The sequence below is a fragment of the Mya arenaria genome, chromosome 14 (genome assembly GCF_026914265.1).
Source record: "Mya arenaria isolate MELC-2E11 chromosome 14, ASM2691426v1".
NCBI classification, from domain to species: Eukaryota; Metazoa; Mollusca; class Bivalvia; order Myida; family Myidae; genus Mya; species Mya arenaria.
In genome coordinates, this window is record NC_069135.1 from 6,988,505 (window position 1) to 7,006,716 (window position 18,212).

Sequence of the window (18,212 nt, forward strand, 5' to 3'; positions counted from 1 at the left end):
GCAGGAATCTTTGCCACATGTTTTGTGCATGATTTGTTTATTTCATTGTTAAAACTTTCCTGATTATTAAAGTTTTTCGTTTAGAATGAACTAAGTTCAATCTCGTGCCCATTTGCTTATGGTCAGTATGCTAATTTTACATTTGATATTTGTCATTAAAATTCATACACATTAGAAATTCAAGTGACCGAAAAGATGGACTAGATTTATACTAACCATCCATTAGCTTTCATCCGATATTGCGACCATATTAAATCACATTGAAGTGTTAATACTGTAGAGTATAATCCTCAAAAGCTAACTATAAAGGGTTTGAACTACTGCTTTTGTTATTGTTATTTAAAAGATATTATGTTGCACTTAAAAGGATGCATATTAAAATAATGAGGTTATTGTTAGATAATATGCTAATTGGTAACACGGTCAAAGGTCAGGGATAATATTACTGTGCTTGTTGGATGAGTTACAATTTATTCATGCATTTTTGCTATTATTGAACATTGATTTTTAAATATGATCAGCTATTCATGCAATGTGCTTAATATTACTGGGTTGTTTTGAATGTTTGTGAATCAAATTATTTATCTATTAAAATTCATAAGTCAGATCAGGACAAGATATATGGATAAATATGCAGGAGAATGGGCTGCTGTATAAGAAACACTATTGCTTTACATAAATAAACATTATTGAATTGGTTTTCAGGAGAAAATTCAATTATTTATTATGCATGAAGACCATAATATGAAATAATAAGACTTTATGTCATTGACGCAAGGAAAATGATAAATAGTAAAAAGGACATATAAACTGAATAATGGAAACAATGGAAGTGTGAATCTTGGGAGGAAGGTTTGAAAACAGGTAAACATTGGAGTGCCAAAATTGTCACTGGAGTTGATTACAAGGAAATTACACCTGAGGAATAAGGAAAATAAACTACTGTGCACAAAATGTTGTCCAAAAAGCTTCTTGTGAAAACGGACTCAAATATTGACAGTTACGATGTGCCAGAAAAAATGCGTAACCTTACGGAAGAGGATTTTATAAATAAAGCTCGGGCTGGCAGAAAACGGCACAGCGTACAGTTGGATAGACGGGTATCACAGCAACTGCTGGACACTACAAAGTTTGACCGGAGGTCTAGTAATGCTAGCTCCTGCAGCAGGAGTGGGGACTCGCTATGTAAGTCTGGCTGACGTGTTGTGTGCCAAGTTTCTGTAATAGGTATTGTTGCAAATGCTTTCATTTACTTATATGACCTGTCAGATGGGGCAATGGATGGATATTGGATTTCCCTTGTCTTCAATATATTCCTACACTGGAAACTATATGAGGGTCTAGTTAATGAAGAACAATATCAGTCCCAAAAAACAGTAATTTGACATTGAATGGCCAGAAATATTGACTCATTTTGCCATGCCCCAGATCCGCGTTGGTCACTTTTAATAATGTCTTATGTAAGATGTCGCAGACTCCAATTTATAAAAGAAAATGTATGGAAATTGTGAAAGAAATGAAGACATATCTAAACATTAATTTATAATGGATGGAAAAGATAACATTTTGAGCCCTCTTGAAGAGTACAAACACTCCATTAATGGTGTTGTTTGCCAGTCTGAAGTGTTTTGGCCTTTCTCAATCCATTACATTATGTTAGTTTTGACAGACTACTCAGATTTTGCAGTATTGAATTCTTTTAAGTTGTGACCTTATCTTAGCTTGACCAGAAAAAAATGCTGCATTTTCTTGATAATAGGTGAAAAAATGAGTTGTTCTATGGTATAATCTACAAAAACATCTATGTGAACAAACCAGAATATCTGCACTATTTTATATCAATGCATCATATTGTTATTAAAGTAGAACATATCCATTAAAGAATGAAATAGAGGAAAAGTTTTATTATTTCCTGATCAAATTTCATCTTGAATGTTGTAAAACAATGTATCAATAGCGAAATATAACATTGACCATCAAATTTGTCTTGTTTCAGCTTCGTACACAGGCAGTTCTTCAGAGGAAGAAGATGAGGCCAACCCCAGAGACAAACAACAGGTACCACAAATACATGGGGTGTAAAAAGCGCTGTTAAATAAAGTCATTGTGGATGACAGGCAATGACAGCTGCGAGTCCTATCTGTTGAGTTTTGTTCGTGATGAACTTAAAAAAAATAGATGAGCATTGGCATCGATTTACTGTGCTCTTGTTTCCATGACCTTGACACTGTGTACTAATGACCTTGACACTATGTACTTGACATAGTGTATCCATGACCTTGACACTGTGCACCAATGACCTTGACACTGTGTACCAACGACCTTGACACTGTGTACCAATGACCTTGACACTGTGTACTTGACATTGTGTATCAATGACCTTGACACTGTGTACTAATGACCTTGGAACTTTGTACCAATGACCTTCACACTGTGTACTTGACATTGTGTACCAGTTGGTAATGTTCCACCTTGGGCGTAAGACTTTTGTGTTAAAGAGTCTTCAACTGTTCTTCTGTACTCTTATAAGTGGACATAAAAGGAAGAAGTTTGATGATTTCAAATTGGAGATAGCAATGATTATTCCCAATCTGAATGAATACAATTAATAGGCTTCCTAACATTTGGAGAGACCTTCTTTTCAAAATGGAGACAAAAATACTTCCTTGTAATGAATAAGATGTGCGTGTGACAATGGGTAATGGTTGACAAGATTGTTCCCACAATTTAATGAGTATTTTCTGACAATATAAAGACCATAATGACATTTATTTTTCAGAAAAACTCCAAGGGTTCCACCGACTTCTGTGTTAAGAACATTGACCATGCTGCGTTTGGCCGAAGGGAGATCGAGATTGCTGAGCAAGGTGGGTTTGTGTCAGGCAATGAGGTTATAGTTGATGGTTTAACGATGACTTTAAAAAAGCTTTCGGGTTCATATTGTGATATTTAGGGGTAGAAGGCAGGGGCCTGTTTCTGTAAGGGAGTCAGTTTTCACAAAAAAAGCCCCTCAGCCCCTAAAATCATCCAAATTTACTTTTGATTTCAAGAAAGGAGAAAAAAAGTAATACAATACACCCCAAATGCACCATTTCAGACAAGAACATGTCAAAATTTCTTTGGGGCCTTGCCCCAATTCATCCTGAAAACACTTTAGACTAATTATATTTCGGTTTGGAGGGAGGGTGCAAGTCAAAAGGTTACACCCCTTAGTTGGTATGTTTCAAGAGCAATGTTATATTTTCAATACAAAATAAATTTCTGTTAATTTCCTGCTGCCTGATATCAGCATACAAGTGTCTTTCATAACGGAGCTAAAACAGATAAATATTAAACTTAAGTCTCTCTTGGAGAACATGAGACTGCTTAGGTAGGAGTTGGAACATTTCACATTTAGAATTTAGAATGAAATGGTAAATAAAATGTATCATCATATATACTTAATGGGCAAAAATTGTGAAATGTCAAGATATTGTCTTAATTCCAAATAATTTACCGCATTGATGCTTTGTGAGTTTAGAAAACGTTGATAATAGTGTGTACGGCATTTTTCAATCTTGACAACCCAAAAGATCAGGAAGGAAATTTTGTTTTTAATTTTTAGCTCCACTGGCCGAAGGCCATGGAGCTTATGTCGTCACAGATTGTCCGTCGTGAGTTCGTGCGTGCGTAAACTTTTACTTTAAACGACATCTCCTCTGAAACTGATAAGCGGATTTTGACAAAACTTCACAGGAATGTTCCTTTGGTGGTCCTTTACCAAAATTGCTCAAATGGTTCCGGTCCATTGCACAATATGGCCGCCAGAGCTAAAAATAGCAAAATCTTTAAACGACATCTCCTCTGAAACGGTTCGGCAGATTTTGATGAAACTTGACAGTAATGTTCCTTGGGTGGTCCTTTATTAAAATTGCTCAAATGGTTCTGTTCCATTGCACAATATGGCCGCCACAGCTAAAAATAGCAAAATCTTTAAACGACATCTCCTCTGAAACGGATAGGCAGATTTTGATGAAACTTGACAGAATTGTTCCTTGGGTGGTCCTTAACCAAAATTGCTCAAATGGTTCCGGTCCGCTGCACAACATGGCTGCCAGGGCAAAAAAATAGAAAAACCTTTAAAGAACATCTTCTCAGAAACCGATGATCAGATTTTGATGAAACTTGACAGAAATGTTCCTTGGGTGGTCATTAACCAAAATTTGTTAAATGGTTCCAGTCCACTGCACACCATGGCTGCCAGAGCTAAAAAATAAAAAAAAAAATATACGACTTGTCGTCGAAACCGATGACCTTTTTTCGATAAAACTTGACAGAAATGTTTGTTTGGTGCTCCTTTACTCAAATTGCCCAAATCATTTCGGTCCACTGCACAACATGGCAGCCAGAGCTATTAAAGTAAAAAAAATTTTTAAATAACTTCTCCTCAAAAATTGATGATTGTATTTCTATGAAACTTGACGAAAATGTTCGTTAGGTGGTCTTTGCTTGAACCTTTTGGCCAGTGGAGCACAGTTTTAAAGCAGCTGCCCTTTACAGATTTGCCGTTTTGACAACTATTTTATTTTTTGTCTTGGAATGAGCCAATTTTTGCGTAAATATCGGCTAAACACTGATATAAGATTGCTGACAAAAGATTAGATCGCAGATTTTCATATTTCCATTTGAAAATTAATGTTTTATGGCTAAAAACGTTACTAACAGTTTAGGAAAAATGCATAAAACATAAATTTTTGAACTTAAATATGAAAATCTGCGACCTGATTTTTGTCAGCAGTCTTATATCACGAGTTTCCATGCATTTGTGCATAAATTGGCTCTATCCAAGACAAAAAATTAAAAAAAAATGTCAAAAGGTTCAATCTGTGAGAGTGCAGTTTTAAGGGAGAGTGCGTTTTATGTTAAAACCATTGAACAGTTCCATAACAAATCTCAATGTCAATGATAGATCCTCTAGTCCCAGATTTTAGACAAATCTGTTTTCCTACAAGTAATTCATGAACAGGTGAATTTATTTTTGGCATGAGTTTATATTATTGCATAAACACATTGCCGTGTTTACCACAGTATTGCACATGTTTATTAGTTTTGTATTGATAGACACTCAACTGGATTGACCTATCACCCAACAAAATATAATAAACAGGCGCTAAGTATGTTTCAAGAACATAATGTTGTATTTTGAATTCAAAATAATTTTCTCTTGATTTCCGCTATTACTTCAGACCTTAAGTGTGGTCAAAAGTTAAGTTTGTTTAGTCTGATAATGAGAAAAAATACTCACAAATAATTGTCATTGCATTAATAATGAATTATGTGCCTATTTGGACATATACCGTATACAATATATGCAAGATAAGAATCTTAAGTAATATTTTAATAAAAAATATGACCTTAATATTTTGACTTATCACGGAACTTGTACAGACTATGGTTATAACATTATACAAACTTCAATTTTTTATTGAATAAATTAAACTTTGCAAACATTCAAAATACACATATTTTGTACTGTTAGTTGAAACATTTAATAGGGCTGTTGTTGAATATTGCAGGTACTTTGGGTTTGATTTAATTTATTCTATGTCATTTAGATGTAAATAACCTGTAATTACCATATAAATGACAAAAGAACCCAGTCCAAAAGCACACACAGTTCAGTCTGCATAGAGAAGTTTCACTACTCACAGAGACTAGTAAAACAGCTTTCCGTGTTCGTTGAATTTCTAAGAAGATAAATAAAGAAAAAACACATTAACTGGAACCCATCAGAATAAAGAGAACGTTTATTTTTCCTCTGCATTTAGAATCATTTGCATCTAAAACAGCTTTATTGATGAAAAGAAAGAAACAGAAATTTTGGAGAAAAATCCATATTTTGTTAGGTCTTGGAACACTAACATTTTCCCTTTAAAGATGAATATTTCAATTGAGTCATTGTAAACAACTAAATTTACTGTCAATATTTTTAAGATTTCTACCAGATTTTATATTGTTATTTATTATTTTGTTAGGTCGAAGAGCTCTAGGACCATGTGAGAGTGCTTTTTGGGTTACCAGACTGGTCTTGTGTGTATCATAACTTTCCCTGTATCACAGAGATGATGGAGCTATTGGGACTCTATGTAGATAAGAGGAAGTGACATTCAGCCAGATAAGGGAGGCAAAGATTATGTGGCATCCCCAAATCATCACACAATGCAAATAATTACAAATTGTTACCTCCATTACAGAGATGCCAGGCCTCATGGCGCTGCGTAAACGTGCGGAAAGTGACAAGCCGCCACTCCAGGGCGCCAAGATCATCGGCTGCACGCACATCACTGCACAGACTGCTGTATGTTTATCCCTTTTCCTTCCTAGATATGCCTTTTTATGCCTCTGTTTGTTATGAGCCTCATAAATACACTTTTTTTACGGCTCTGTCCAGTATAAGCCTCATAGGTACACCTTTATATGCCACAGTCCAGTATAAGCCTCATAGGTACGCCTTTATATGCCACAGTCCAGTATAAGCCTCATAGGTACGCCTTTATATGCCACAGTCCATTATGAGCCTCATAGGTACGCCTTTATATGCCACAGTCCATTATGAGCCTCATAGGTACGCCTTTATATGCCACAGTCCATTATGAGCCTCATAGGTACGCCTTTATACGCCACAGTCCATTATGAGCCTCATAGGTACGCCTTTATATATGCCTTGTTACATTATGAGCCTCATAGGTACGCCTTTATACGCCTTGTTCCATTATCAGCCTCATAGGTACGCCTTTATACGCCTTGTTCCATTATCAGCCTCATAGGTACGCCTTTATACGCCTTGTTCCATTATCAGCCTCATAGGTTCACCTTTATACGCCTTGTTTCATTATGAGCCCCATAGGTACGCTTTTATACGCCTTGTTCCATTATGAGCCTCATAGGTACGCCTTTATATGCCTTGGTCCATTATAAGCCTCATAATTAGCCTTTTTAGTCTAAAAGTTATATAATGAGGGGAATATCTAGGAGAGGCTGATGTGGCAATTCCTTTAAATTGTTATTTGTTTTCCATTTTTCAATACTTATGTTTAAATACAGGAAGAAAAAATAAGTGCTAACCTCTTTTAAAGTAAGAACTTTGTCCCAAACATTTGTTTAATGTTTTAAGTTATCAAGGACTTTCTTGAATTATAAATGTCTTAGCAAGACAATGATGATTAGATATCGAACAACCATGATCAGTTAGCATTGAGATAAGTAGATGAGTGAGCTATTCATGTTCTTGGCAATATTTTGATTGTGCATGGGACCGTTTTTTCCATTGTCTGGGAAATATCTCCTTGGGTCAAGACGTTTTGATTTTTTGCGCCAAATTTGGAATGGTAAATACGTTTTCCCTAATAAAATACCAATATTCATGGCAAACATTCTTTAACCGACCAAAATGGATAAGAGAATGAAGAATGTGGTCTTGTTTAGATAAAAAATGTCAGAAAATAATAGTCTAATATTGCAACAGCAGTGTATATTTCATGTCTCCTTAGGTGTACTGTATTAGTAGTTAATATCTTACGAAATTGTTGGAGAGTATGCCTGGGATTTGTCTTTCATTATGGTTGTAAAAACTTTTGGTGTAATTAATGACATGCAGAATACTTCAAAATGTTGATTTTTAGTTATGTATATTTATGCTGGAAAAGACTCTATCACACGTTCCAGAATAAGCAAAATTGCAGAAGTATAATACATTTACCCATACTTGTACATGATTATATATTACTCTTAATAATATCTGACTGTTTCTCGTCTAGATGGAAATATCAAGCCCAAGGGCACAGCATCTCCTAGGGTTGGGTTTTTCGATCTACACATGATTGACATCTTTTGTTGCAATACATAAATTTATCCATTTGTGAAAAAAAGTTATATAGAAAACATGTTTTGTACAATTCATGAAAAACCACATGCAACATTGTTGACTGTTGTCATGACGTGTAGTTAAACAAGATAATTTATTTATTTTTAACTTAGGTAATTAAAATGTGTTGAATTATAATGATCCCCTTAAAAGAAGTGGGGGTATATTGCTTTGCACATGACGGTCCAAGTGATTACTTGATAATGCCTGCACCCATCGCCCTCAAACTTGACATGAAGGTTGGGCATGCCCAGTAGATGACCCTGTTGACTTTTAGGTCATTATGTCAAAGGTCAAGGTCACAGTGATCTTGAATGTGCAAAGCTTGTTTGAGTAATAACTTGACATTATGCTTCCACACATGACCCTCAAACTTGGCATGAAGGTTGTAGATGTGACCAGTGGAAGTCTTATTAATTGTATGGTCATCAGGTCAAAGGTCAAGGTGGCAGTTGCCTTGAATGGGAAAGGCTTGTTGGAGTGATAACTTGACAATGCCTGCACACATGGCCTCAAACTTGACATGATGGTTGGGCTTGACCAGTAGATGACCCCTTTAGATTCTGGGGTCATTTGGTCCAAAGTTAAATGTCAAAATTACCTTGAATGTGAAATCTTGTTTGAGTTGAAACTTAACAAAGCCTGCTCCGATGCTCCTCAAACTTGATGTAGGTGGTGCGTGATAAGTAGGTGATCCCTATTGGTTTTGAGGTCATCAGGTCAAATTTCAGCTGGCATTTCGGTCCATGCATATTTTATTGAATTGACCAAATATTCCTGACAGCATAGCACTCAGGGGGGGCATAATGTTTGACAAACATTTATGTACAAATATAATTATATATATATATATATATATATATATATATATATATAATTGCGCTTTATTGAAATGACATTATCATTAACCATAGAGTAAAAGATAAAATGTATTGTGCTGTTATGCTTGTGAATCATCTGGCATGTGGGCTGCCAGACAGAAACTACCAGCACAACTAAGTTCAATCGGAAATGCCTGTCAGTGTGCAAGCAAGCTATGTCCTAAAATTACCACTGACAATGTTTCAAATTAAAGGTGTTTCCTGATATTGACATTATACAACTTTAAACCATTATACATGTTGAACAGAAAGTCCCAATTATTGATGATCAATAATTTTCAATCCACAACTAATGAATATATTCCCCTGGCTGCCTATCTTTACAGGTGAACAGATAAGCAACATGCTTAATGTTGTTTGGCTATTATTTTTAAATGGGGAAAAAGCAATTATTAATGACTTGATGATATTCAGAATTATCAGAAACCCTGTGCTTTCCCTTACCATAAAGATGATAAATCAATATTTTAGTACATATGACCTTAAAATGCAACCATATAAATGATTTTTGTTTCCCCATTACGATCATTTCCTTTAAAGTAAATGCAGTTACCGGGGTACTCAACTTTAAAAGTAAATGCAGTTACTCAAAACAACAAATTATTCCCCAAAGAATTTAAGCTTGGCTATTATTGACAGTATCTATTCTTATGTTTTTTATATGTTTTTTAGGCTATAGAAATTTATCACTGAAATCAACGTTGTATGATTTTTCACTGTTAATTAAAGCTCACTTTCAAGTACTAATTAAATGTTAGATGCACAGGGCTTGAATGCAAGAATAACAATTTACCTGAATACTGGCCCCAATTTCTCGAAACTTCTTAAGTCCGTTATAACAGGATTAAGCTAAACTCATTATTTTTGTTTTTCAATAATTTGTAAAATAAAAACTTCTCTAAGACTTTTAATATTTTAGATAGGAATTATCTATATGTTGATTACATAAGACCATTTTTCATTTATCAAAATTCAATTTAAGTATGTATTTCGGCTAATTGAAATAAGCTACTTAAGCCTGTTAAGCTTAAGAAGTTTCGAGAAACTGGGGACTGGTGTCCTAAAACTGGAACAGCACTGTCGGGCAAATTGCACTCTCAAAATATGCCAATAATTATGATGGAGTGGATTTTAAAGGTGTTGTGAGCCTAAATTCTACAACACAGCACAGAATTGCTCTCTGAAATGTATCTGAACATGCATTTTGTTATTGAAGGCAATATAATAAAGGAAACTTTGATCATGTTTTTGGTAATTGTATTAAAATGTATTAAGTTATATTTAGATTGATTGATTAGTCATTTTATGTGTTCACAAATATGTATCAATTTAGTGCTAAATGTTCCTTGATGGTAAATGTTTCATCCAATTCACTGCTATTTTATTAAATGGTAGAAAATGATAGCCTTTAACAAGAAGTGCCTTAATTGTTCTTTGGCTAAGCTTCCACTGGAAAAATGGATCAGCTTTCCGGATTACCATTTTATTTCCCAGGAAATTACTGCTTTTGAATCATCTTTTGCAATTCAATTTACTCTGTTACTTTCAGTATATACTGTTAATTTGATATGAAGTAGGGGAATCATGATGCTATAGACCATACACAGTTTCATACTGATGTCGGCAATTTAGAGTCAATAGGGAGATCTCTCTGTAAGCTCTTGGACTTTGTGTTATGATAAATACAGTGTTTCTGGACTGTGAACTGCTGACAATAAATAGATCAATCTGATATCCTTTTAAGGTGTCTAGTGGTAATTCGGTGGATAATTAATTACTTGGTGAAATTCTAACCCCAACGAGATAAGTGGCATGTTATTTGTGCATTTTCATATGTTTCAACATTATGCGTCACAAAACTTCCTTAATTTTTAACTTAAGTTATGGCCAGATAATACTAAATAAATATTCTCATATTCTTTTGAGTGTACCTTTACAAAGATGTTTTTCATACCAAGAATGTACCTTTCATTCATTGCATGACTTAATATGTTAGTGTCTTTGTGTTCAACTTAAATTAAATGAAAAATGAGGTGTTCAAGGGTATTATTGCCTAGCTTCAGGTTTCATTTCTATTATAGGGATGTATCGTATATATGAATGCTGTATTTTCATTTCAGGTTCTTATAGAAACAATGGTCCACCTTGGAGCGTCCGTGAGATGGGCAGCCTGCAACATCTATTCTACACAGGTTCGGGATTTTACTGGTTAAAACATCTTTCAATCTTAAGAATATAACCTAGAATACCAGCCAATGAAATTGCCTGTCAGCCTTCAATATGTAAAAAATTGCAGTTAAACCTACTGTGTTCATTAAGATGCCATTTCCTAGTTAGATTTAACATATTATATTCTAACTCTAAGCCTATGGCCAAGTATGTTTGGCATCTTGATAAACTCATATTGTAAGTGTTAAATTGTTCCTGTGCAGAAAGCTAGCATTTTCTTTTCCCTACATTATGAATGGGTATTTCGAAATTGCTCATAAAACACATATCTGCACTGATAAATAGGCATAAATTGGTTATCAGTGAGAAAAAGAAAAGTGAGAAAGAGAATTCAGGAGATGTTTTGAAACACCTAATAAAAAAAACTTAATAGTTGGAATGATAAGCCCCATGCAGCAAGTGTGTGCTTACAAGTGGAAAAAGACAGGCATTTCCTCAGGCATTTCCTGCTAATAAATTTATTCCTTAAACATATCTCTTTGATTTATTGTTTAAACGATTTATTTTTGTAATAATAAAACACCTTTTCTATAGACAGATATAGGTTTTTATTGGTGCTTTTTTCACAAGAAAGTGAAAAGTGTGCCATTTTTAGCTGGTATGTTTTTCGATGATTAAGTATGAATATTTCATACCCAGCTCCATTCTTGATATTGTCCTACCCAGCTCCAAGTCATGATGTCCTACCCAGCTCAAGTCATGATATTCTCCTACCCAGCTCAAGTCATGATATTCTCCTACCCAGCTCAAGTCATGTTATTGTCCTACCCAGCTCAAGTCATGATATTGTCCTACCCAGCTCCAAGTCATGATGTTGTCCTACCCAGCTCAAGACATGATATTCTCCTACCCAGCTCAAGTCATGATATTCTCCTACCCAGCTCAAGTCATGTTATTGTCTTACCCAGCTCAAGTCGTGTTATTGTCCTACCCAGCTCAAGTCATGATATTGTCCTACCAAGCTCAAGTCATGTTATTGTCATACCCAGCTCAAGTCATGATATTGTCCCACCCAGCTCAAGTCATGATATTGTCCTACCCAGCTCAAGTCTTGATATTGTCCTACCCAGCTCAAGTCCCGATATTCTCCTACCCTGCTCAAGTCGCATTATTGTCCTACCCAGCTCCAGTTGTGATATTGTCCTACCCTGCTCAAGTCGCATTATTGTCCTACCCAGCTGAAGTCATGATATTGTCCTACCCAGCTCAAGTTGTGATATTGTCATACCCAGCTCAAGTCATGATATTGTCCTACCCAGCTCAAGTCATGTTATTGTCCTACCCAGCTCAAGTCATGATATTGTCCTACCCAGCTCCAGTTGTGATATTGTCATACCTAGCTTAAGTCCCGATATTGTCCTACCCTGCTCAAGTCGCATTATTGACCTACCCAGCTCCAGTTGTGATATTGTCATACCTAGCTTAAGTCCCGATATTGTCATACCCAGCTGAAGTTGTGATGTTGTCCTACCCAGCTGAAGTCATGATATTGTCATACCCAGATCAAGTCATGATATTGTCCTACCCAGCCCAAGTTGTGATATTGTCATACCCAGCTCAAGTTGTGATATTGTCATACCCAGCTCAAGTCATGATATTGTCCTACCCAGCTCAAGTCATGTTATTGTCCTACCCAGCTCAAGTCATGTTATTGTCCTACCCAGCTCAAGTTGTGATATTGTCATACCCAGCTCAAGTTGTGACATTGTCATACCCAGCTCAAGTTGTGATATTGTCATACCCAGATCAAGTCATGATATTCTCCTACCCAGCTCAAGTCATGATATTCTCCTACCCAGATCAAGTCATGATATTGTCCTACCTAGCTCAAGTCATGATAATCTCATACCCAGATCAAGTCATGATATTGTCCTACCCAGCTCAAGTCATGATATTGTCCTACCCAGCTCATGTCGTGATATTGTCATACCCAGCTCAAGTCATGATATTGTCATACCCAGCTCAAGTCATGTTATTGTTCTACCCAGCTCAAGTTGTGATATTGTCCTACCCAGCTGAAGTCATGATATTGTCCTACCCAGCTCCAAGTCATGTTATTGTCCTACCAAGCTCAAGTCGTGATATTGTCATACCCAGCTCAAGTCATGATATTGTCATATTCAACTCAAGTTGTGATATTGTCATACCCAGCTCATGTCATGATATTGTCATATCCAACTCAAGTCGTGATATTGTCTTACCCAGCTCAAGTCATGATATTGTCATACCCAGCTCAAGTCGTGATATTGTCATACCCAGCTCAAGTCGTGATATTGTCATACCCAGCTCAAGTCGTGATATTGTCATACCCAGCTCAAGTTGTGATATTGTCATACCCAGCTCAAGTCGTGATATTGTCATACCCAGATCAAGTCATGTTATTGTCCTACCCAGCTCAAGTTGTGATATTGTCATACCCAGCTCAAGTCGTGATATTGTCCTACCCAGCTCAAGTCGTGATATTGTCCTACCCAGCTCAAGTTGTGATATTGTCATACCCAGCTCAAGTCATGATATTGTCCTACCCAGCTCAAGTCATGATATTGTCATACCCAGCTCAAGTCATGATATTGTCCTACTCAGCTCAAGTCGTGATATTGTCATACCCAGCTCAAGTCATGATATTGCCATATTCAGCTCAAGTAGTGATATTGTCATATCCAGCTCAAGTCATGATAGTATATTATGATATATATATATATATATATATATATATATTTATATTGATATGGCCAAGACTTCTTTATTTGAAATTAAGAAAACTACAATTAAGAAAACTTGTTTAATAAATTACTTAACGAATGACCATGCCTGTAATATCCTCTGCGAAAATTTACGCTTTAATAATAATTCAGCAACATGCTGAATTAATTCTTCTTACAGTACGGAGAAAATGATAACATATTGAAATATAATGTGTCTCTCCCTAAATTCAGAAAATTCTAAATTATATATGTATTTAGTTTCCATACTGATTGATGGATCCAATTTTTCCAACTTCCAAGTCAAATAGATGTGCAAGAAATAGAAATTGATTCAGTTTTCACACTATGTCACTGGCTATTTATCAAATGGGGCATTAATCTAGATGCATGTTACACTGCAGGACATACTGGGTCAGGATAGGTTTGTCAATAAAAGCCAGCCATAAACCAAATTGATTATGGAACCAGCAGCCTTTGATCTCTGGGTGAAAAAGCGATCATCATAGGGTTTTTTGTGACTTGTCATATTCCAACAGTTAACAGTGCTCAAATTTAATACTTCTCACATGTAAAATGCAAGTGACAAATGGAAATTGCGAGTTGAGTTGTATGGTACTTGCAAAATGTTGCAAGTGCAAAATCTCCAAAAAGCAGGGATTTTCAATTTGCCTAACTTTCTTTTTGTTGTTGACACAACTGACATGACATATATACAAGTGTTTTACGTGCACAATTTAGACTGGTTTTCCATGTGCAGGTTATAGGGGGCAGTATTCAAAATCATATCGAGACGCACTATCATATTGACGAGAAACAATTTTTTTACGGCTGATTGGGATGATTAAACTTATCCAACAGAACCAAATTCAAATAAGCTGTCCATAAAAAACTGCAAGATTTGTGCAGACTGTGTCATGTATCAGACTTTCTCAATATGTTTTCAATGTTTACAAATCTAGTGGCCTAAGTTCAATTAGTATGACACAGAAAACATTGTTTTGTATTTATTTCATAACATTGTCCTAAAAAACAAATGGGTTTACAAAAACATTGCAAGTGTACTTAAGCTTGTGCAAGTTGAAATTTTCAGTACTCACAAAATCTTGCGATGTATATTTTTGCATTGAATTCAAGCCCTGGGTTACTTTCTTACTTTTGGTTTCATAATTCTGTAGATTTTCTAGATCAGTGCTCTTTTTGTAGAGTGTGTTGTAAGTTGTAGCAAGGGAAAATTATTAAATACAAATATAACCAATATGACAATGCGGCTATGACTACAAGGTACATAACTCTGGTTTAAAATTGTAAATGTATACTGTTCCTCATCAAATAAAAACAGATGAGCATTAGAAGAGGCTCGTGGTGCACTTGTTACCAACGGTTACCTTTTTTCGCAAGTCTAAAAACAATTTTTTATACCTAAAATCCAATGATAATAATGGAACCCCTCCAGAAAATTTACATACAAAAAGTTGTATTGAGAATCTGTCAACTCTGCCAGAATTTATTTTCCAATGATAACATATTATCTTGACTCCTATCCCAGCCTCTTCCATAAATTAAAGTGATGCCACCAAAATGTACATGAATATCATTTCTCTCTGATTTCCCTGTTGGCCTAAGAGCTGCCTTGATATTAATATCTTGGCTGTAAACAGTAGACAAGATATAGGGATATTGTAGACATTCATGCAAATATCATGCTATAAGGAAAGTAATTTCTCTTAAAATGTTACATAGATGACTTTTGTTAAAAGATTGCAAGAATTTGAAGACTGGTAAGCTCTTTGGGCAATCCTAAACAGGTTTGTGCCATACACATATTTAAGAAGTATTACACGCCTCGGTCCATATACATCTTCGATGGCTGACTGGCTGGTCCTTATAATACCATATGGCCCGAAGTGATGTGTTATATTTCTTATTTTGTACTGAACATTTTCTTAACCATTCACTATTTTTAAAGCGCTATTGATGTGTTTTATTTAACAATGCAAATAATGTTAAATTGTTCGCCATGTGAAAATTTCAAGCTGCACTCACAAGTTTTATGAAAAAAAATTGTTTAAGAATCAGTGATATATGGACCAATCAACTTTATATATGCAAAGAAGGGGGACATAAAGTTTACTATAATACAATCATATATCATTCTCCTTTACACTCGCAATGAAGGACTTAATTGACCTTAATTGACTCTTTCAAATCTGTTTATTTGAAAATGTTAAAAAATTACAGGCAATAAAGGGAAAGTTAATAAGAGCAAATATATGATAACTGGTGGTTTAATGATGTTTGTATCACTGCACCTTGAGAAAGAGGTGTCCATCTCAAAGAGATCGATGGTGCAAACCCCACCAGGAGATTCTCAGGGGCGATTTCTTGTGACCTCTGAAAATGGAATCGGTATGGGCTAGAACATTGTATATCAGCCTATAGTTCACCTCATAATCAGGCTTCAAAAAATGAGAACATCAAGCTAACAGTTATCTCCCCTTGTGAATTCCAGAATGAGGTTGCGGCGGCCTTGGCAGAGTCGGGATTCCCGATATTTGCATGGAAGGGGGAGTCGGAGGAAGACTTCTGGTGGTCTATCGATAAGTGTATCAACGCGGATGGCTGGCAACCCAACATGGTGGGTATAGGATTGCATTGTTGTATCAATAGTGGTCTTGAAGAGAAGTTTTGTGATTTAGACCAAGCAATCTTCTTTCTAATTGGATTCTAAAAATACTACAATTTTTAATCTAGGAAAAATCTGGGTATTAAAATGTCAGATTGTTTAATAAAGAATTGATGATACTGAAATTGACAAACTATGTGAGGCTTCAATTTAATTCTCTGAATATTAATGACTACATTCAATCTAAGATTTAATGTGTCTAGTCTTGGATGTACATTACTAATTAATGAGTAAAGTAGTATAAAACTAGCTTTAACTCTGTTTCTGTCCATTCAAAGTTCAGGTTTATGCTCATATGCTCATTAGTTTTGTGAGTAGAACACTTAATCACTAAATTAGGAGTGCAAAATAACAATCAATTTATGGGTCTGGGATAAACGGAGAAAAATGAATGCACATTTGCAATGGCTGGCAATGCTGATGTGGTCCTTATGTTGAGCTATTATAGGGATCAAGTATCCTTTTCTAAGTAATAGTATATGTTTACTAAACTTTAAGGCGGCATTAGCTGGCCACAGCCCGGCTGTTGACCGAATAGCGCAGTAAAGTAACAATAAACAATAATTTTCTAAATGTTGGCTAAAAGGTCTCGATACAAAAACAAAACGAAATACTAAACCACATTGACTATGTTTTATTCTAAAGTCTTTTATGCCTCGAAAAAATATAAACAAAAATGAAATATGTTTTCTAAAATGTATCCCCAGATCCTGGATGATGGTGGTGACGCCACCCACCTGATGTTAAAGCGTTACCCGGCCCTGTTTAACATGGTGAAAGGTCTCGTAGAGGAGAGCGTAACCGGCGTACACCGTCTCTACCAACTGTCCAAGTCTGGCAAACTCACTGTGCCAGCAATGAACGTCAATGACTCTGTCACTAAGGTAAATATATTGTCAAGGTGACTTAAAGTTTTTCAGGTCCAAGGTCATCAATATTACCAGCTCTAAAAGAAAGGCAAACTCAGCCAACAACCTTGGCTGTTAATTTGTCTCTTTATAGTGCAATTTCAATGGTCTACCAGAGTTTTTTAAGTGGTTGATAAAATTGGCCATTTTCTTGAGAATGTCAGAGAACATCTCCCTAAGACACCTGAGATATCATTGCTACATAATATATAAATATATATACACTGGAATCAATTCTGAATTTATGTCTTTTCAGTTCTTAATGAGGTTTTAGGTGACACTGCTTTGAAACTATCTGATATTTTTCGTTTGCATATTGGCAATTTATTTTTCCCAAAGCTACAAGCACAATTTGAGATGTGCTTAGTTTCGTGATTTGTAAAGCTTTAAGTTAAGATTTGTATGCTAACTTTCGAGGTGGGGAACCACATTCCATTGTATTGAAATACTGATTATTTGCTTTAAAGCTCATAAAATCCTGTGCAACTTTTGTGCAATTACTATTGTGACCAACAATTATTTTTAAAGGATAGTTTCAAAGACTATATTTCATCTTGAGCAATCTACTTCCCTTAGCTGTTAGAAATAATTGCTTTTTATACTGTTTCTTGACAGTGCAGTTGCTTGGAAACAGATCATTCATGATTCTTTTATTGCATGTCAGAGACAATTATTTTGTTGGCAGAAACAATAATTATTCCATCCTTTTCTAGTGTGTCATTTTTCTCTTTTAATATTACAAATAGATAAAACATCTGTCTTATGATAAGAGAAATGAAAATGTTATTAGATGAAATGTTTTTCAAGGTTTATTTTGTTAGTGCCCATCTCTCCTTATATCCTTTTCCAAGGTATTTGTGATAGAAACAACACACTCAAATTGCTGAAGTTAATTTATTATCC

The 18,212-nt window shown here is 35.3% G+C and overlaps 1 protein-coding gene across 10 annotated transcripts in view; it reads left to right on the forward strand.

Annotated features, from left to right (window-relative positions):
• LOC128217050 (S-adenosylhomocysteine hydrolase-like protein 1) overlaps positions 1-18,212 on the forward strand; it is a 69,536-nt gene that overhangs the window by 41,213 nt on the left and 10,111 nt on the right. For 4 of the 10 annotated variants that reach the window (XM_052923890.1, XM_052923887.1, XM_052923889.1 and 1 more), the window contains exons 2-8: positions 706-1,185; positions 1,997-2,058; positions 2,780-2,867; positions 6,234-6,337; positions 10,905-10,976; positions 16,228-16,353; positions 17,109-17,285. In XM_052923890.1, the coding sequence (XP_052779850.1) occupies positions 954-1,185; positions 1,997-2,058; positions 2,780-2,867; positions 6,234-6,337; positions 10,905-10,976; positions 16,228-16,353; positions 17,109-17,285 (861 nt within the window). In that variant the 5' untranslated portion in view covers positions 706-953. Of the gene's footprint in view, positions 1-293; positions 1,186-1,996; positions 2,059-2,779; positions 2,868-6,233; positions 6,338-10,904; positions 10,977-16,227; positions 16,354-17,108; positions 17,286-18,212 lie in introns of those variants that run through there. The other 6 variants (XM_052923895.1, XM_052923892.1, XM_052923893.1 and 3 more) reach the window with 4 other exon arrangements.